The 14,326-nt window shown below is 40.5% G+C and overlaps 1 protein-coding gene across 1 annotated transcript in view; it reads right to left on the reverse strand.

Annotated features, from left to right (window-relative positions):
* Positions 1-206: 206 nt before the first annotated feature.
* Positions 207-14,326, reverse strand: part of LOC142767504 (uncharacterized) — a 74,941-nt gene continuing 60,821 nt past the window's right edge. Inside the window, exon 3 of the mRNA XM_075869272.1 lies at positions 207-3,528. Coding sequence (XP_075725387.1) covers positions 3,469-3,528 — 60 coding nt within the window. The 3' untranslated portion in view covers positions 207-3,468. The remainder of the gene's footprint in view (positions 3,529-14,326) is intronic.

Here is a 14,326-nt window from a genome sequence, read left to right on the forward strand (position 1 = left end):
ATGTATGATTTAGTGAATTTTACGGATCCACAAACAGTACTGCTAATGCTAATGCAGCCTGTAAGACAGAGCACGAACTGATAAAACTTTTTCGCTATAAATAAAAAATATTAATTATTAGGCAGGTTTAAGATAAAAGACATATGTGTTGAAGTGCTGACATTAGGCCACTATGATTCATATTTACGCTGTGCATGTCAATTGCCTAATTATCAGCAAAAAAAGGTTCCTCTAGGGCTATATGGGAGGTCAGAGTGTGGTGCCTATATATACCCGGCGACTGAATTGTAGGTGTTGACTGCGGGTGGCAAGCCGTGGTGAGAGTGTTGTAATATTACGTAAAGCTTGTGGGCATGTTTGTGTACTGTAATAATTGTTGTGCGCTTCGTAATGTAATTAAAGTTACGCTTGCACATGGTATGGCTGCTGACGTAATTTTTTTCTCGGTTGATGCAAAAGATTTACTCCAATACCGACCTGAAAAAGTTCTTCGTTGGATGTAAATATAAACCCCCTACTGATGGGAAGTAAATTTTTTCTTCCCTCCAAACGGTGTTTATAAAACTCTTATCGGGGCGTGTGCTAGAGGACAAGGTCATTTACTCCAATTTCGGCTTATTTCTGTTTACAGTGTATTAAGTTAGTCCTAACAACATTACACGTATACACTCTAGAAAAGTAACAGATTATGCTACCAGCGAGCGTATCAGCAAAACTTCGCAAAAATAACGAGGACTATGGAAGAGTGCGCACAACACGAGCGCTAATTTTAAACAATTTGTACAGCTTAACTGCTCTGGAAAGCTCTGCATTGGTGCAAAGCTATCTGTCAGATTATTACTTGTGTTATATGGCATAGCGATTGTACCTGTTTCTTTTCGTTGCGACGATGTTATATCACACTACATTATCCCTCTTTTATATATAAAGCCGTGCATTCACCACAACCGTAAGTGATGGTTCTTTGAGATAGAGCTCTAGTCTCAGGGCTCTGATGACAGAAAAACAAAGAAAAATTAATTTTGTATATGGCAACTCAACCATGAAATTGATGTACTACATAAGTTTTATTAGAAGCACTATCTCAATTGGGATGCAATTCAAAAGAATTTTCGAGGTAGCCATACGAAATCACGCATATATTTACAGATTTTGCCGAATTCACTGAGCCCAATGTGTGCTGTGTGTTGGGGTTACTGTGTTCTGCGAATGGGGCTGAAGTCTAAATCAGGATGCTGACCGCATAACATGAACAGTCTCCTGAGCCTAGATGTTTCAACCCAGCACGTCACATTCGGATAGGATGGCACAGTTTTATATGATGCAGCAATTTCCTCTGAAATTGGCCTCATGTGGTTCAACCATCAAATCCTTTAGGAAGATGTGTAGATAGCAAATAGCATGCTGATAGTGACACCATTTATCGTGTCTGATCTTCTAGATATGACATGCGGCATGACAAATTCCAGACCTACAATTCAGCATTTTCCCCAGCCTTGAATTATGTTATGCTTGCCTCAACAATCTACTCATCGTGAGTTCTACAGATGAGCACAGTTCACATCTTAATTTTGTAATCCAACACCTCAAGAAGGCACATTTGTCAGCATGAGCAACTGTGCACATGATGTCCAAAAGCTCACCTGTCCTATTCTTGTGTTCTCCACATCCAGTATTCCACTCTACCCAGGCAGATTCATAGGTGTTGAGAGCTTCCCATCTCTGAATACTAGATGCTGATAAGCCCTACAACCTCTTTCGTCTTATTTTTGTGAACAACGCACTATACTAATACTTTGTACCAAGGTGCCAGGTCTTATAATGAATATCTCCACTTCGTGCTGTTGATACACACAAATGCTACTATATTGAGCTCTCTTAGACCGAGAACTCCCATAAAAACTTTTGGGGATCAACAGATGCTTGCGCGACAGTACATGCTACTCCTTTAATATCAAATGAGAGTTGCACTATACATCATCGTACGACATTTTGAATGCAATTTGTGCTAGACCATCGACTACCAAATGGAGTACATATGGCGGTAAATCCGTTCCCTGACATGTCCTGAAAACGTATGCCCACTATCTGAGCAGCATCACAGCATTTCTTTGTGGAGACTGAAGCCAATACATCCACAAAGGTGTCACTGAATCTTGTGGTTGGCCCTGTAAACATATCCACCAACGTGACAGTGCAACTGAATCATGAAATGCCGCAAAGAAATCTACTCATGTGGTATGTACACCCACGTGATGCTGTACTACATTTTGCGTTATTTGCCTGGGGAAGTCTTTGAGGTTCCCGTGTATCTGGGTGTATGTGAAAGACTCTGTAATTGTGATATTCAGAATTCAGAACTCAGAAATGCTTTTTTTCCAACGAAATTGTTGAGGGTCCATCAGGCGAAAAGCTGCATAATACAGCCTAAATGTGCCTGAAGGCCCTCACATGGCATCAGTAACAGTAAAACCAACATAAGTACAGATATTTAGCATATATCCAAGTATAATACACCATTTTTATTGAAACTAGGAATTTGCAATTTGGTAAATAACTTTGGTGACTTCTTAAAAACACATAGTACTAAAAATAACATATTGGTGCCCTCAAAATCAAGCGGCCATTATTTCGAGAGAAGAAAAGCAACACTTAATGTTGGTTTTAGAACACTACTTGAGCGATATACCTGATTGTATTTACAAGTGGGCATAAATGGTAAGTGCTGATGTCATCATATTAATACATGAGAGAAATTACGTGATTTCTTTGTCATAGAACATGTGAGTACATCTCTTTTCGGTACATGTTACACTCCCTCAGTTACCATCGTGGCATTCATATTCCCATGAACTGCAGCAGATGTCAAACATATCAGAAACATATTATTGGAGCTGTCAACATTGTCATTGATGCCCTGTCACATAACCCAATCAATATGTTTACCTGTTCTAGAGAAATATACACCTCAAAAAGTGGCGACTGGTTGACATGACAACAAATTCTGCAATCTGCAAGAAATATAAGCTTCGACGCTGAGTGATTTTCAGTGGTGCAGACTCGTTTGCAAGTAACAGGAGACATATTTGTTTCAAAACATGCTGTCACCTAAGAACTGACCATATATGCCCACTTGCAAGCACAATTAAGCCTATTACTAGACTGTATTTCATGCTGTAATACACAAAAAATCCAAAGGCTTCCCCTGGCAGATAACGTAATGTGTATGGCATCACGTGGATTTACGTACCACCTGTGTCAAATGCTTTGCAGCACTTCAAGATTCAATCACATTGTGACATTCCTGGATATGTTTGCAGGCCCAACCACTTGATACAGCGACGTTTCTGAGGGTATTATCGTGCCATTGACTATACTGCTGTCTTTCAAAAGACAAACTTGTAGGCTTGTGTTGATTGCAAGATTCAGCGTTGGGTGGAATATATTCCTACTCCAGATATTTCTTCGTTACGCACGGTTGCTCCTGCTTTTGTAGCTGCTGGCTGCACCACTCATATCATCCTTGGCCTAAAAAGAGAAAGAAAGCCAATATGAACTGATTGTATTCTACGAAGCCCTAGCTTCAATGACCAATGGAAAAAATGAACCGTGTATGCATGACATTCAAGGCAGACATTGGTTGCAACACTGTAAAACTTGCTTTAGGCGTGACTGTAGGTCTACCCGGTGACCATGTTTTTTTACTCTGATCGACACGAAGCCCACCTTCCTGCCAGTAACTACACATCTCGTCTATGTTACATCATAAAGAAGCTTCTACCTATAGCTGTGTGACAGCTCATTGGAAGGCACATATAGTAGCAGCAAATTAGATCCTTGTACACGCATGCGTAATAAAATATGGGCTAACCATCCCTCATCGGTGTCATGCTGCTAACTTTTAAAAAACCTTCTTTCAAGTAAACTTTACTATAAAAAAAGTACGTGAAAAACTTTACGTGAAAAACTATTTTCACTTTGCCTCTTCAGGCAAAGTGAAAATAGTTTTCCTTGTTTTATGCAATTGTTATGTCTGAAATATTAGGTTAGGCGTGAAAAAAATGCCCCAATGAATATCTGACACCACAGTGGAGATGGCTACAAAAATTATCGAATAACAGCTGTAATGTTATCATAAGATTCGGTAAATCTATGTTCTGCATGGGTTTCCAGATGTGCTAGTTCTCGAGTGCCACAAATAAAAAATGAGAATGTAATTTCAATTTTTGATTGGCTGGTACTTACGCTCAAGTGCTATGAAAAAGGGGTGAACTTCGTGTTTTCTGTGAATTTCACCCCAGCAACCAGAGCTCACTTAAAAAAGGTTGAGGCACTATTCTAAATACCTGAATTTTCAATCAGTTGGAATAAAAGACGGTGTGGTTTTGCATCTTGAGCTTTGTATCAATTGTAGATAAACAAGCTCGTGGTCGTAAGTCATGCCTAATTGTCTTTGTTAATTCATTCACATCATACAAGCACTGACACTTGCCACATTTGCAGAAACTAATAATTAAGATCGTGCATGTGCCCCTGAACAGCAAAAAGCAATATTTGCTTAGCCAATGTGATTAATGCTGTGAACACTGTCGTACATCAAACGGTCATTCCAACATTTTGAGAGGTATGCTTGGTGATAACTCTAACATGGTTTAGTTGTACAACTAGAGGTGCCAGAAAGCTTGAATAGGACTGAGAGATTAAGTTGGTATGGATTCATAACATTAGAACGGTACAACGAAGAAGATTAAAAACAAATGAGCCACAGGAACACAAGCGCCGATTCGCGGCTGAAGTTTATTGAGAATTAAAGAACACATATTTATTTATTTATTTATTTGTAGATACTGCAATCCCACATGAGGGATTATAGCAGGGTGGGAAGTACAATCATAAAATGTTCCTAGTTGAACAAGAACAAAATACGGAAGCAAAGTACCGTTCTCGGAATTACAAAAAAAAGGAAAAAGTGATATACAAAATTCACGAATACATGATCAACCATGGCGACAAAATACAATTCAAAATGTACAGGATAATAAATATTCCAGAAACAGAGTCACATACGCAAGGACTGGAAAAAAAAAACACGGGTGATAATTCTACACAATTTCAAATATATACACATATATACATACATATACATACACACATATGCACACATATATATTATGCAGTTAAACACAAGGCAAACTTTTCAAGTGATGGCTGTAAAACAACGTCATTAGTTAGGTTGTTCCATTCCCCGACTGTTCTCGGAAAAAATGAATACGTGAAGCAGTTATTGCGTGTTTGAAAGGGCGTACTGGAGAGGTTATGGCGATGCCTTGTCGGATACCCAGAGGAGAAAGATAATAATTTGCTAGTGTCTATCTTATAGTGCTTCTTAATTAGTTGATATAAAAATTTGAGACGAGAAATTCGGTTTCTTTCAGTTATTGGTGGAAGATTAGCTCTCGCTAGCAGTGCACTAACAGATGTGCGACCATAACTGTTGTATATAAAACGGGCTGCCTTTCTTTGTATTTTTTCAATCTTCTTTTTATTAGTCAACGTAAAAGGATCCCATATAACGACTGCATAATCTAGAATGGGTAGAACTGTTGATTTGTACGCCAGCAAGCGCACAGTGGGAGTGGAGTGCTTGAGAACTCTCCTAAGAAATGAAAGTCTTGTGTTAGCACAAGCTGCAACATAATCGATATGCTTATTCCACTTCAAGTTGTTTGTGATGTAAACCCCTAGATACTTGTAATACTGCACCTCAGCAAGGTATATATTGTTACAGCAATATTCGAACAAGAGGGGCTCTTTTTTGTGTGATATGCGCATAAATACGGTTTTTTCAAAGTTTATGGGCATCTGCCAACTGTCACACCAAGATTTAACTTTTTGAAATGCGGCATTTAACTTTATTTGGTCATTAGAATTTTTTACCTCGGAGTAAATAACGCAGTCGTCTGCATAGAGTTTTATGTTAACGGGTATGTCATTCACAATGTCATTGATATATAAAAGAAAAAGAAGCGGACCAAGTACCGAACCCTGGGGGACGCCAGATTCCACAGAAACCCTCTCAGAGCATTTATCTTTAAATACAACATATTGCTGCCGGCTATGAAGGTAAGATAAAATCCATTTAGTTAACTGCTTGTTTTTGAGTATGTTGTCTAGTTTGAAAATTAATTTTTTGTGAGAAACCTTATCAAACGCCTTTGAAAAATCCATAAAAATTGCGTCAGTCTGCTCACCATTATTAATTGTCAATGCAAAATCGTGAACGGTCTGAACTAATTGGGTACAAGTAGAGTAGCCTCTTCTGAATCCATGTTGAGACTCGGATAGGGCATTATGAGCAGTTAGAAATTCCGAAATATGATTATGAACTATATGCTCGAGCAACTTACAAACTGTTGACAATAGTGATATTGGCCTATAATTACTAATTTCATCTTTCTTACCCTTTTTATGAAGTGGTTTCACTTTGGCTGTCCTCCAATCGATTGGCAGCTGTCCTTCTTTCAACGATTTTGTAAAAAGAATGCAAAGATATTTGGCGACCCATTCAGCGTACCTTTTGAGAAAGGCATTGGGTATTTCGTCAGCACCACTAGATTTTTTTACATCAAGTTTCAAAAGCATGTTGAAAATTCCCTTTTCACTTACGGTAATGTCAGGCATCGGCGGTAATGGTGACACAAAATTAGGCAGTTTGCCATCATCATTAGTAAAGCAGGACTGAAACTGCCTATTGAATGCATTTGCAATTTTTGTGGCATCAGTAATTTGGACACCATTAATGGTAAAAGCATCCACATCAGTGTAAGATGGGGAAATTGCTTGCCAAAACTTCTGCGGCGAACTAGTAATGAAACTAGGTAAAGAAACTGAAAAATATTTGTCTTTGTCAGCTGCAACTTGTGTTTTAACTTTGTGCGACAAATCTGAAATTTTGGATTCCAGGTTTACGCAGTCGCCTACAGATCGACGTTTTTTCTTTAACCTCTTTAATTTTCTCTGCAAATGTATAGTAGAACGACTTATCCAGGCATTCACACGTTTGTTTTTCTTGCGTATCAATGGCACAAATTGTTCAATACATTCATGTATAAGTTTTGTAAAAGAAGCCCAAAGATTGTGAACATTTGCATCAGTGCGAGAGAAATTATCTAGATGAAACGAAAGCACGTCTATTATAGCTTCGTCATCGGCTCTGGAAAAGTTTCGAAAATATGAAACTTCGTTAGCTTTGTCGACTTTAACATTGCTGAGGCTAAGGAAGACGGCCTGATGATCGGAAATTCCTGGCATGATTTGAGATGTGGCGTTCTCGAAAATGCTACCGCTTACGAAGAAAAGATCTAGTAGAGTCTTACTGCTATCCTGAATTCTTGTGAAGCCTTCAACAACTTGAGTAAGGTCAAAGGCAAAAGCAATATCAAGCATTGCCTCTCCTACCTTGTCATTACGACTTTTGGGGGACATTGTTAGCCAGTCAACATCAGGCAAATTGAAATCACCAGATAGGATTATCCGATCATCAGGTTTGACATGGTCACATAAATACTCCTTCAACACATCCATGGTAGAAGCATCAGAGTTAGGGGGTCTGTACATGGCACCAACAATATACCTAAGGCCGCCACTATAGACTTTGCAGAATAAACACTCAATGTAGGCAACTCAGGCATAAAGAATACATTAAGCGCACTTTTGTAGATTATACAAACTCCACCACCCCTACTACCACGGTCTTTCCTGTAAACTCGGTATCCTGATGGAACGAATTCACTATCGTATATTTCATCACTGAGCCATGTCTCAGTCAGTATAACAATATCAGGATCGTTAGCGATAATTAGCCCCTCAAGCTCTGTGCTTTTATTGACTACGCTCCTACAATTGATGTTAAGAAGTTTCAAGAATCGATCATCATTTTGCCTTTGTCAAACCCGCCTATCACTTTTCAGCCGAAAGCGGCATTTCTTGTCACTGTCCCAACCGTACATAACGCCGTTTACACTTAGCTTATCATAGATAAGCTTTACCTTAGCCCCTTTTTCCTTTTCGTCTTGAGCAGTTTTCCAAAGCATCCTTCGCTGCTCACGGACACGATGCGAAAAGTCTTCCGCAATAGACAATGAAGTGCCTTTAAGTTTATGCGAAACTTTTAAAATTGACAGCTTTTCTTTATAATCCAGACACTTTATTACAATTGGACGATTTTTATTTTCCATACTGCGGCCTAACCTATGAATTCGCTCAATGCTGACCGCTTTAAGTCCCAGTTTATCTTCTACAATGTCCTTATTAAATTTCTTTTCCAATTCTTCATGCGTCTCATTCTTGGGTTCATAAAGACCATAGATGATTAGATTATTTCGGCGACTCCTATTTTCCAAATCATCTACTTTGTCCCTAAGCGCCACGAAGTTTCTATCAAGGTGGGACATTTGGTCTTCTAAGTTTTTAATCTTATCGCCCAATGTGGCAAGACTAGACAGCTGTTTTTCCATTGCTTCCATTCTGTCGCTTACTGAAGACAATTTCTTTTCTATCTTCTCATGAGAAGATTGCATAGATGCCATGGTTTTCATTATTTTTTGTTGTCCGGCCAGTAACTCACGCAACGTATCACTTTGGGAGGGACCGGGGTTTGTTTCAATGTCGCCACAGAGTAATAAACTTTTTGCTACGGTGAAAATATAAGTAACAACATTTAGTACAAAGTGTGGGCAAGGCAGCAGCAACAAATAAGGGTTGTCACTACGAAAACAATGCGATGGCCGGTTATCACCAACCTGAAGAACGAAGCAGAAGGGATTACTGAGCATCCCGCCGGTAGTGCTGCTGCCTGGCCCACTGGGGTGGCTCGCCGGTTCACGCCCTTTTGTAGCTTCCAAGATGGACACGTGATGTGACGTCACCGAAGATGGTCGCAATGGCCATCTTGCGGTGTGAGGACTTTTGATGCTGCTGATACCGTAGTCGGCAAGCGGCGATGGCTCCGGTCCATATCTGCGTAGCAGTTCGGCTTGCTTGATTCCAGGGAGGCAGCCGCGCTGTGATAGCCGAATTTCTTGAAGCACAGCCAAAACCTGAAGAACGAAGCAGAAGGGATTACTGAGCATCCCGCCGGTAGTGCTGCTGCCTGGCCCACTGGGGTGGCTCGCCGGTTCACGCCCTTTTGTAGCTTCCAAGATGGACACGTGATGTGACGTCACCGAAGATGGTCGCAATGGCCATCTTGCGGTGTGAGGACTTTTGATGCTGCTGATACCGTAGTCGGCAAGCGGCGATGGCTCCGGTCCATATCTGCGTAGCAGTTCGGCTTGCTTGATTCCAGGGAGGCAGCCGCGCTGTGATAGCCGAATTTCTTGAAGCACAGCCAAAACCTGAAGAACGAAGCAGAAGGGATTACTGAGCATCCCGCCGGTAGTGCTGCTGCCTGGCCCACCCTGCCTGGCCCACATATGTACTACATCCACATGGCAATACGCAAAATTGACCAGCAATCTCAAAAAAAATTGTTGTACACAAGAGGATTTCTTTACCCTGCAGTATAATTGAAAGAAAGCTGCTGCATGTTTGTTTTTCATTTTGACTGTACCTTGTCAACCAGTTTCTTTCTTTTCAAGAACATTATCAGAGGAAAACTCAGGAAGCATGTGGTCGCACACGTTACTCAATAGTCTTTTTTTCTTCATTGTAGTTCCAGTCTAAAAACCAGAAAGCTTACTGGATCTTAAGATTACATATTGTAGTCTTTCCCCTATTAGTTTATGTGAAAATTCATTAGTATGAACTCTTTTCGATTCCACTGTTGCCATAATTGTTGTGTAACTTCTGCCTGAGTAGTTCGTTTTTGAGTCAACTCTAGCACTTTGAAGTAATACTACTTTTCAGACTTCCGCCAGCTTTAGTGAAATGATCTGAATTTCTCGCTGACAGTAAATCAATGCAGCAAATTTTTCTGCAGTTCACCTAATAAAACACACATTCAAAGCAAATCAAGGCAGAGGAAAGCTAGTGATGTTTTTTCATATTTAAAAAGTTGTTTGGAGCCAAGCATAGCATTAGATTTTAAGAAAAGCCACATAAATTGTAGAACATGTGAGCCCTGCCTATATACATTTATTATTATTAATAATACTGAACATGAAAGCCGAGTTGATTGTTATTTTTTAATCAGCGTCCAAACCTCACTTTAGTGAAGCAAACCTGGCTTTATCCACTCATTGTATGTAGAAAGATAGTTGAAACACAGTACAAATATTTCTGTATAATATACACAGTATCACTAGAGCACATATGCCTTGGTAACATATGCCATGGTAACATATGACTTGAGTTTTCTGTTGTTCCTAATGCATTTTAGCCAGGGTAAGTGCCAGGATTGGTCTATACCGGGGGTGCATTTACGATAAGTTAAGTCCTTCAGAAAGAGCAGAGAGGCCGCAAAAATAGCCACTGTGTTACGACTATGTTCCCTCTTGGGAACATAGTCGTAACACATAGTCATAACACAACACAAGGATCAGGCGTAAATCGGAAGGAAGAGGGCTCCAGCCTCCCTGTGCCTACCCTGACACCAACCCCGATTCCAGCCTGTGTCATTTGACTGCTGACGACCTCGTGTGACAGATCTCCCTTGTGCGCTCATTGTTTGCGAGTTACTCGCCTTATTTATTTATTTATTTACAGTACCTCAAAGGCCCCAATGAAAGGGTTTTACATGAGGGGTGGGCTATTACAATCGGTTAAAGGAGTAGATGCTCGATCGCTGCTTTGAAGTTGATGATACTGGAGTGGTGCGCAACGTGAGGAGGAAGGCCATTCCAATCTTGTGCGGTCTTGACAAAGAAGGATGAAAGGTGCGCAGTGGTGTGAGCTCTTGGCGGGTAGACAGCTTTCCTGTGATTGATGCGGTCTGAATGACGATGGGCTGGCTTGATGGTGGGAGTACGAGGCGATCCATGATAAAACTTGAAAAACAGGCACAGACGAGCTATACAGCAGCGTGACGAAAGGGCAGTGAGGTTAGCACGAGATTTAAGTTCGGTTACGCTTGACTGATATGAATAATCTGAAAAGATGACTCTTGCTGCCCGGCTTTGCACTGTTTCAAGTGTTTTAGTATTGTTACTCTGATGAGGGTCCCAAACAGCGCATGCATATTCAAGTTTTGGTCTGATTAGTGTCTGATAAGCGAGTAGTTTGACAGGGGTAGGAGCTAGATGAAGCTTTCGGCGCAAACAGCCGAGAGCACGGTTTGCTTCATTAGTAATGTGCGTTATGTGAAGGGACCATGTTAAATCAGAAGAAAAATGGACACCTAGATACATGTATGTAGTTACGCATGAAATTTGAGTGTTGTTAATGAAGTATGCTGGAGATGGGTAGCACTGTCGGCGATGGAAAGAGACTAGTGACGTTTTGTTTGCGGTAAGGAACATTAACCACGTTGTACACCAGATTTCAATTTTATGAAGGTCAGATTGAAGTTCATGAACTTCTGATGTGTTGTTAATTGGGCGATAAATGACATAATCATCGGCGAAAAGTCGGATGTTAGAAGAAATATTATTCGGCAAGTCGTTAATATATATGAGAAAAAGCAAAGGTTCTAGAACCGTGCCTTGAGGCACGCCTGAAATGACAGGGCGTAAAGACGAAGAAAGATTATTTGCGTAAACGAACTGCTGGCGGTTAGTTAAGAAGTCGCAAATCCAATTGAAAACTAAGGGGTCAAGGTTGAGACAAGAAAGTTTTAAGAACAAGCGTTTATGAGGAACCTTGTCAAAAGCTTTTTCGAAGTTTAAAAAGAGCGCGTCTACTGGTATATTTACATCAATGCTAGAGCTAATGTCATTAGTAAACAGAGCTAGTTGAGTGTCACACGAAACACCTTTCTGAAAGCCATGTTGATTTTTATGAAAGAAATGAAGAGGTGCGAGAAAGTCGACTATGTGGGAATAGATTACGTGTTCCATTATTTTAGAGCATACACTTGTGAGCGAAATGGGACGATAGTTTTTGGGTGAATACGAGTTACCTTTCTTTGGGGCACCACTCCAGATGAGAGTGATTGCTGAAAAATGTTAGATAAAATCGCACTTGTTACAATTTCAGTGTTCTTCAATATTTTTGTGTTAATGCCATCTATACCCATTGACGAAGTAAGCATTAACGAGTCGATTATCTTGGAAATACGATTGGCATGAAATACGATTTTCGACATGATCGGGTGGCATACAGGAAGGGCATGGGGAAGGTCACCGTCAGGTTCTATGGTGAATACAGAGCAGAAGGTTTCATTTAATACATGCGAAGTGTAGTGTTCAGGAATTGAAACATTTTGTTCGTCGCGTAGTGTAATGTTCGATGAAGGAGTCATAGATGATGGGTTCATCGTTTTCCAAAATTGCTTAGGATTTTTTTCGGAGCATATCAGGTAAGGTAGAAGAATAGAAAAAACGCTCGGCTTTAGCTGCGAGAGAATCAAAAAGCTTTTCTGTTGCCTTGTATTTGTCCCACGCGTACTGGGTGTCTGAATGTTTAGCGGAGCGGAACTGGCGCTTCTTTTTATTTTTAAGACGTCTTAGTGAGGCGTTGAACCATGGGGATGTTGACCTTATGGTTAAGGTGACGGTGGGAACGTGAACTTTTATCAGGTGCTGTAGTTTGGTTTTAAATAGGTGCCAGTTTGTTTCGACAGTGCGCATAAAAAAATCGGTTAGAAAAGATTCAGAGAAAGCTGTTAGTTCATCGTTTATAGCTCTGTAGATGTCCTTATCGTATAATGTGATTGTTCTCTTAATTTTCTTGGGATTAGGTAAGTAGCACTGAAAGGTTGTCTGAAGAACAGAGTGACCGCTAATGGCAGATAAATATGACACTGTACTAAAATAATCAGGGTGAGACGTAAGCAATAGGTCTAGAATGTTGGAGGAGTGTTCTGTTTGTCGAGTAGGTTTAGAGATAAGTTGTGATAAGCCGAATGTTAAACGAGAGTTTAAGAAGTCACTTTCAGCGCTGTGTTTTGATGCAGTTAGTGCTTCATTGACCATGTTATTCCGGGGAAATTGAAGTCACCAAATAAAATAAGTGGGGCGTTTGGAAATGCAGTTGTGGCAGAATAAATGACATCATGGAAATGTTTTGTGAAAGACGTATCGGCTTCAGGTGGGCGGTAACACACTCCGATTACAACAGGTGGATTAGACGCTTAGCAATGCACAAAAAAGATTTCTAAGGGAGAGGGTATATCAACTATGGAGCACTGAACACTGTTATGGGCGGCCATCATGACACCACCACCACGTTTATTTTCTCGGTCGCGCCGAAAAACTACAAAATCAGGGAAACAGCACTGTAGTTCGGTGTTGAAAATGGATGAATTTAGCCAAGTTGCGGTTAGAACTATAAAATTGCAGTCAGTGGTATCTGTTATGTGTGAAAGTGAGTCGCGTTTGGGCAGGATACTTCTTATATTCGTATATACGAAAGACAGAGCTGTGCGTGGAAATTCTCGCTGAAAAGAGTCACGTGATTGCTACCGTGGCTGTCGAATGACCTTCTCCTCAGTAGAATCAAAAAGGTAAGTAGTGTTATCGAGTATAAGTTTATCATAACGGAGCTTGAAAGGCTTGCGTTGAGTTCTACCGAATTCGACTAGCTTTTTGCGGGCAAGGCGAGTAGCTGGCGAGAAATCTGCTGTAATCCTGTAGTTGGTGCCCTTGAGTCGCGCTCTTCTTGATAATACGCCCTCCTTATCTTTGAAATGAGAAAATCGAACAATAATGGGTCGATTGTTATTCGGTCGAAAGCGGCTAATTCTGTGAGCGCGCTCTATGTCTCTTGGTTGCAGGGAAGTTTCAAGGCTCGCGCTGCAGAAATCAATTAATAACTTCTCCGATTGCTTCCATGTTTCATGTTCATTGTCTTTTAGCCCAAAGGACACTAGATTTGAGCATCTAGCCCTATCTTTGGAGTCGTCTAGTCTGGTAGCCAAATTCGCAAACATCTTCGTGCTCTGCTCTGCCATGCCTCGAACTTCATGGATTTGCTCTTTGACTAAGGCGATCGAAGAACAAACGCCCTCTATTTCCCCTTGTCTTTTCTTTATATCGTCGAGAGCTTTGTCATTTTCTGTTAATATTAAGTGGATTGATTTCATTTCATCTAAGAGTGTTGCTTGTCCGCTCTGAATTGCGCTCAGCACTGACATTATGTCATAAGATGGCTGTGATGAAGCGGATCGAGTGTTGGGACCGGGGTTTTACTCAATATCGCCTGCTTGAAGCAAGAGGTTAAGAATAACATG

This window comes from Rhipicephalus microplus, chromosome 7 (assembly GCF_043290135.1).
Source record: "Rhipicephalus microplus isolate Deutch F79 chromosome 7, USDA_Rmic, whole genome shotgun sequence".
In the NCBI taxonomy this organism is placed as follows: Eukaryota; Metazoa; Arthropoda; class Arachnida; order Ixodida; family Ixodidae; genus Rhipicephalus; species Rhipicephalus microplus.